The sequence below is a fragment of the Saccoglossus kowalevskii genome, chromosome 7 (genome assembly GCF_978046115.1).
Source record: "Saccoglossus kowalevskii chromosome 7, keSacKowa6.1, whole genome shotgun sequence".
NCBI classification, from domain to species: Eukaryota; Metazoa; Hemichordata; class Enteropneusta; family Harrimaniidae; genus Saccoglossus; species Saccoglossus kowalevskii.
Genome location: NC_140647.1, coordinates 5,472,472 through 5,479,627, shown reverse-complemented (window position 1 = coordinate 5,479,627; position 7,156 = coordinate 5,472,472). Strand labels below are relative to the sequence as shown.

General features: G+C 39.8%; 1 protein-coding gene and 1 long non-coding RNA gene across 2 annotated transcripts; both read left to right on the top strand.

Moving 5' to 3' along the window:
• The first annotated feature begins 1,129 nt into the window (after positions 1-1,129).
• On the top strand, positions 1,130-2,007 carry LOC144357608 (uncharacterized). The gene is made up of 2 exons (XR_014929961.1): positions 1,130-1,230; positions 1,612-2,007. It is a non-coding gene; the product is annotated as an uncharacterized LOC144357608 (long non-coding RNA).
• Positions 2,008-3,280: 1,273 nt separating this feature from the next.
• On the top strand, positions 3,281-7,118 carry LOC100370505 (uncharacterized). Its single transcript, XM_085501601.1, has 2 exons — positions 3,281-7,003; positions 7,026-7,118. Exons 1-2 carry the CDS (start codon positions 3,281-3,283, stop codon positions 7,116-7,118), a joined length of 3,816 nt encoding a protein of 1,271 aa, XP_085357727.1.
• Positions 7,119-7,156: the final 38 nt, after the last annotated feature.

Sequence of the window (7,156 nt, the reverse complement as noted above, 5' to 3'; positions counted from 1 at the left end):
ACATGGAATACTGACAGGGTCATTAATCACATGGAATACTGACAGGGTCTTTAATCACATAAAATACTGACAGGGTCTTTAATCACATGAAATACTGACAGGGCCTTTGATCACATAAAATACTGATAGGGTCTTTAATCACATGAAATACTGACAGGACCTTTAATCACATGAAATACTGACAGGGCCTTTGATCACATAAAATACTGACAGGGTCTTTAATCACATGGAATACTGACAGGGCCATTAATCACATGAAATACTGACAAGGCCATTAATCACTTGGAATACTGACAGGGTCTTTAATCACATGAAATACTGACAGGGTCTTTAATCACATGGAATACTGACAGGGCCATTAATCACATGAAATACTGACAGGGTATTTAATCACATGAAATACTGACAGGGTCTTTAATCACATGAAATACTGACAGGGCCATTAATCACATGAAATACTGACAGGACCTTTAATCACATGAAATACTGACAGGGTCTTTAATCACATGAAATACTGACAGGGCTATTAATCACATGGAATACTGACAGGGTCTTTAATCACATGGAATACTGACAGGGCTATTAATCACATGAAATACTGACAGGGCATTTAATCACATGAAATACTGACAGGGTCTTTAATCACATGAAATACTGACAGGGCCATTAATCGCATGAAATACTGACAGGGCCATTGATCACATGGAATACTGACAATGTCTTTAATCACATGAAATACTGACAGGGCCTTTAATCACATGGAATACTGACAGGGTCTTTAATCACATGAAATACTGACAGGGCCATTAATCACATGAAATACTGACAGGGTCTTTAATCACCTGAAATACTGACAGGGTCTTTAATCACATGGAATACTGACAGGGCCCTTAATCACATGAAATACTGACAGCGTCTTTAATCACCTGAAATACTGACAGGGTCTTTAATCACATGGAATACTGACAGGGACATTAATCACATGAAATACTGACAGGGCCATTAATCACATGAAATACTGACAGCGTCTTTAATCACCTGAAATACTGACAGGGTATGTTTCGAGCGAAACTTAACTTCTGAACATTGAGGGCGCCCTTGAGCGCCAAAGTAATCAAAACATAGATTCAAAATGGCAGCTCGCACTGATGTAGCGAACGGTGTCGCTTTGAAAGTCATAGAAATCACCAGTTTATAGAAACCTTTGCCATCTATACGATGCTGTATTGGGTGAGTTTTTTGGCATATACATTGTAGATGATTGTTGTTTTTCTGATGTGGACATGCCATTTCCAATATTAGCGTGAAAATTTGAACGTTGAAAGACATGTGTTTATGATTTGCCGGACGGTTACTGAGACTGTATAATGAGTAATGATGATGTTATATTTGTTGATCAGTTGCGTTGTACATGTAATTTTCAGAGTTTTAAAGGATGATGTTTACTACAGAATACGCTTAGAAACGTTCGGTGTGATTTATTGTTGAAGCAACAAACTTTTGCATAGTTAATCCAGCAAGTTTACTAGTTTGTGATGCATAATTAGAAATGTTTATGTTGAGGTGTTGTAGTTGAGTTTCTGGTATTTAGAAAATAGTATTATATTATAGGATCAATAACCTGTCTATGCCGCTAACCTGTGACGATAGTCAACACTGCTAACCTGTGACAATAGTCAACACTGCTAACCTTTGATGACAGTCAACACTGCTAACCTGTGACGATAGTCAACGCTGCTAACCTGTGATACTACTCAAATGCTAACCAGAGACGTCTAACCTGTAATTATATCCGGCCACAGTAGTGAGTTAAAATTTATTAGTAATTTTAATGTCATTAGTCATTTTGCTGAGACAAATTTAGACATGTGAATTGAGTTAATACAAATAATACTGAGTAAGGGAATGAGTTTGTTGTGATGTATTTTTTACTGAAAATAGTTTTTTGTTTATTGTTATTTACAGAATTGAATGGTTGATCAATAAAAGATCTCTCATACATTAAAACCGGGTGTAATTATATGCGTTCTTGTCCAGTCGGTCTCACCATAATTCAATTTACTTGGGACATATGAGAAGCGATGGAGGACAAGAAATTAAAGAGACGAACCAGTAAGTCAAGATTCACCAGGCAGAAACATGCTGTGGAGTACCTGCTAGCACAAAGTGAGTCATTAATCAGATTACAAGTGAATGAGATAACTGATGGCTTCCAGAAATTAGATATAGCCTATAATGAACTGCAGGACCGCCATGATGAATACTGTGAGACAATTGAGGATCCGGATGAGTACAACCAGGAAGAGGAATACCTCAAAAACTGCCTGGATGAATATTTAGCCACCAAAGCCAAATTTAAATCAGTCATCAATCAAGGCCAACCAACTGAACATGGTCCTGACACACAAAACCAAACACCGCCATCGGGTGGTTTGCCTTCGCCACAGTTATCGGATCAATACAACCAACCAGTAGTACCAGTTATACAACATAAGGCTAGATTAGAGCCCAAGATTCAGAAACCTAACCTGCCAGTGTTTGCTGGGGATGTACGTGAATACTGGACATTTCGTGAAGATTTCAGGCACATGGTTGACCCACTGTATGATGATAGGAATGCCATCTCAATACTGAGGACTAGTCTAACTGGTAAACCATTGGAAATGCTAAAAGGTATTGGTACAGACTATGATGCTTGCTGGGAATACCTTGACTTGTATTATGGGGACCCAAGAATAATTTCTGATGCAGTCACCCAGGATATAATGAAGTTTCGATCATTGAAGGAGGGTGAAGATAGCAGATTCTGCGATTTAGCTCATCTCGTCCGAAGATGTTACAATATATTAAAGCAAGTGGGGAAAGAGTCTGACCTCAATAATAATCATATGCTGGCTATTATTGAAATGAAACTCACAGCTGATGACCGAAAAGTGTGGGCGAGAAAACTGCAACATAATGGGGAAGAAGCCTCTCTTGAAAAACTACTTAGCTTCTTAACTGATGAAATGAAGACTAGAATGAGAGCCACTGCACCAGTCAGAAGTAGTCAGTCTCAAGGTAAAGTCAATCTGAGTCAACAACAAAGCAGTGACTCAAATGATAATTCAACACGCCAGAAGTCAGTTTCATGGAAGAAGTGTTGGGGTTGTGAATCAAACGACCATTGGCCAGATCAGTGTACCAAAATCCGAGCAATAACAGTGGATGAACGCCTGAAAATGGCTAGGGAAAATCATGTTTGCTTTAGCTGTTTGAAGAGAGCAGGGAAAATCACACCATGAGAACTTGCAATCGAAGAAAACGGTGCTCTATAGAAAACTGTCAGTTCTTCCATCATTCACTTCTTCATCCAGTAACAGGTGGAAGTGTTGTATCAGTAGCGTCAAAAAAGAATGATGTGGCATTGCCAATTATAACAGCAAGAATAGGTACACGTGAAAATGATGTTATAGGTAATATCATGCTGGACTCTGGTGCAAATGTAACATTGGTCAGAGGAGCTGTAGCAGAGAAACTTGGCCTTGAAGGAAAGCCTATCAGTATTGACATTGGCACATTGGGAGGAAATGTACAAGCTCACCAAACCAAAATCTACAAACTGAAGATATTTTCCAATCAGAAAGAGCACACAATATCAGCTGTTGGTGTACCCGAAATTACCACTGTTGCTAAGCCAAAGTGGCAAGTTATGAGAAAAATAGAAAGTGAATTGGGACATCCGCTAAGCAGGGGAGATGGTAGTGTTGACTTATTGATTGGAGTGGACTACCCAGGCATGCATGGAGGAGAGACAAAAGAAATTGATGGGTATATCCTGAGAAAGTCACCATTGGGTTGGTTAACATTCGGTACATCAAGCGGTTTACAACCAGAAACAACTGTGCTTCACATAAAAATGACTGAGATGACAGATCTGACCAAATTCTGGTCTACTGAAGAAATGGGAGTGAAGATACAAAGCTGTAAGTGTAAGTCATCAGATGAATTAAAGTTATCACCAATAGAAAAAGAACAATATAAAGAGATGTGGCAGTCCTGTGAAAAGATAGAAAATAGATGGATGGTACCTTATCCTTGGAAAAGAGACCCACAAGAGCTTCCTGACAATAAGAAACAGTGTATGGCGAAGTTGATATCCATTGAACAGAGACTAATGAAGAATGAGAAAAATGCAATGTTATATGACCATCAAATGAAAGAAATGGAAGAGAAAGGGTTTTCCAGAAAATTAAGCAAAGAAGAAATGGAGAAGTATAAAGGGCCAGTACATTACCTTTCCCATCACCCAGTTATACGTCTTGAAAAGAAAAGTACACCAGTCAGAATTGTGTTCAACTCATCAGCTGCATTCAATGGTCATCGCCTGAATGAGTATTGGGAGAAGGGTCCAGACCTTCTCAATGATTTGTTTGGTGTACTTCTCCGCTTTCGCCAGAATGCAGTTGCAGTATCAGGTGACATCTCAAAAATGTATCACCACATCCTGATCCCTGAAAAGGATAAGCATGTTCACAGATTTCTTTGGAGAAATTATGATGTCACTAGACAACCTGATGTCTATGTTAAGGAAGTAGTGACATTTGGAGATAAACCAGCGCCAGCCATGGCATTAACTGCTTTACGGAAAACTGCAAAAGAAGGTGAGAAAGAGCATCCCGAAGCAGCCAGGGTGTTAAACAAGGATACATATATGGATGATATATGTACATCAGTCCATACAGCAGATGAAGCCAGAAAGATTATGAAAGATATAGATGCAGTTTTAGAAACAGGAGGTTTTAGAGTAAAGGAGTGGGTGTCCAATGTTAAACTGAAAAGGGAAGACCCACATCCCAGTGACAGAACCGTATTAGGAGATCCAACAGAACAAAAGGTTTTAGGTGTAGTCTGGGATCCAGAATCAGATCTGATGAAATATCAAGTAAAAGCAATTTCAGTCAAGGGAAATGATATACTGACAAAAAGAATGGTGTTAAGTGAACTGGCTAAAGTTTTTGACCCAATTGGATTCACCGGTGCAGTTCTGATAAAAGGAAAAATTCTTATGCAGAAACTTTGGCTGAGTGGCACTGGGTGGGATGATGACCTGTGTGAAGAAGAAAAAACTGAATGGAGAAGATTCTTCACTGAAATTGAGAGCCTTGATGGTGTGTCTTTTGCCAGATGTCTAATGCCCAAGTTACATAATAAGTTAGCTGAACTTGTGATATTCTGTGATGCATCAGAAGATGCATTTGGTGCAGTTGCCTACACTAGGTGGGAGACTAGTAATGGAACTGTTGGAGTAAGGTTTATTGCTGCAAAGTCTCGTGTAGCGCCACTAAAGAATTTGTCAATACCTCGTCTAGAACTGCAAGCAGCCGTCATTGCATCTAGACTATGTGCTACTGTTAAGGAAGAAATGACAGTGAAGTTTGATCGAGTTGTATTCCTGTCTGATAGTGTTATCGCCTTGTGCTGGATTCGAGGTCAGTCAAGGCAATACAAGTCATTTGTGGCCAACAGAGTTTCTGAGATTCAAAGTCAAACCGATCCATCAGATTGGCGGCACATACCAGGAGAATTCAATATAGCAGACAAAATATCCAGAGGCATTAATGTCAACAGTCTGGCAGGTGACTGGAAGAATGGACCAGCTTTTTTACTGTTGCCAGAAGCAGAGTGGCCAAAGTCTGTTCCTAAAGCAGAAGTCAGTGAAATTGACAGAGAAAAGAAAAGAATGAAAACTGTGCTAATGGTTAAAGAATCGGAGGGTATTGATTACAAAAAATTCTCTAAATGGAGAAAGTTGATCCGAGTGACAGCATATATATTAAGATTCATTACAAACTTGAAAGCCAAGAATGTAATCAAAGGTGGCCCGCTGTCTACAGAAGAGTTGGCGGTGGCAGAAAGTTACTGGATCTTTGAAGCACAAAAATCACTTCATGAGAGAATAAAAGAAGGAGAGTTCAAGTCACTAAGCATCTTTGAGAAGGATAAGATTATTCATGTCGGAGGAAGAGCTTGTAACGGAAAGCTATCATATGAACGTAGGCATCCAGTTCTGTTGCCCAATGACCACTACATATCGTATTTGATAACCCAGCATGTACATGAGCAAGGGCATTATGGGGTAGCAACAACTGCTGCCAAAGTCAGAAGTGAATATTGGGTTGTAGGCGTGACAAGATTGGCAAAGACTATCAAATACAGATGCGTGACTTGCAGAATCCTCAAGCGCCAGACTGAAACTCAATTCATGGCTGATCTCCCAGTTGAAAGAATGGCTCCATTTACGCCACCTTTCTATTTCACTGCATGTGATTACTTCGGCCCATATGTTGTTAAAATTGGAAGAAACAAAACGACAAAACACTATGGCGTCATCTTTACTTGTATGAACACCAGAGCAGTACACTTAGAAGTAGCAGTTGACTGCTCTACAATGGAGTTTTTACAAGTCCTACGTAGATTCTTTGCAATTAGAGGAAGGCCCAAGTCTATTCAGAGTGACAACGGTACTCAGTTTGTAGGAGCCGAAAGACAACTTCGAGGGATGGTGAAAGGCTGGAGTGAAACAAAACTTAAAGAATTCTGTGCAGAGCAACAGGTGACATGGAGGTTCACCACACCACTAGCTCCTCATCAGAATGGATGTGCTGAAGCTCTGGTTAAAAGTTGCAAAGTGGCCTTGAGGAAAGCTATTGGTGAGCAAAGACTCACTCCGTTTGAGTTGCACACCTGCCTTCAAGAAGTTGCTAACTTAGTAAATGAGCGACCAATCGGAAGAGTACCAAATGATCCTGATGATGGCAACTATCTCTGTCCAAATGATGTTTTGCTTGGAAGGGCTTCCAGCAGAGTGCCACAAGGTCCATTTCGTGAGACAAAGAATCCAAGAGAGAGACATGAATTTGTTCAATACATAGTCAATGCGTTTTGGAAATGCTGGATGAGAGATGTGTTTCCTTTGTTGGTTCCTCGACAGAAGTGGAATGTAGACAAAAGGAATGTGCAGGTGAATGATATTGTTGTAGTAGCTGATCCAAATGCAGTACGTGGAAAATGGAATCTCGGAAGAATTACAGAAATCTATCCTGGAAGAGATGGACGGGTGCGAAATGTTAAAGTAAAAACTGCAAATGGACATTATAGTAGACCAGTAACGAAA

Excerpts from the sequence above, each read along its gene's own strand:
- LOC100370505 (XM_085501601.1), top strand. The coding sequence starts at position 3,281 with ATGAGAACTTGCAATCGAAGAAAACGGTGCTCTATAGAAAACTGTCAG.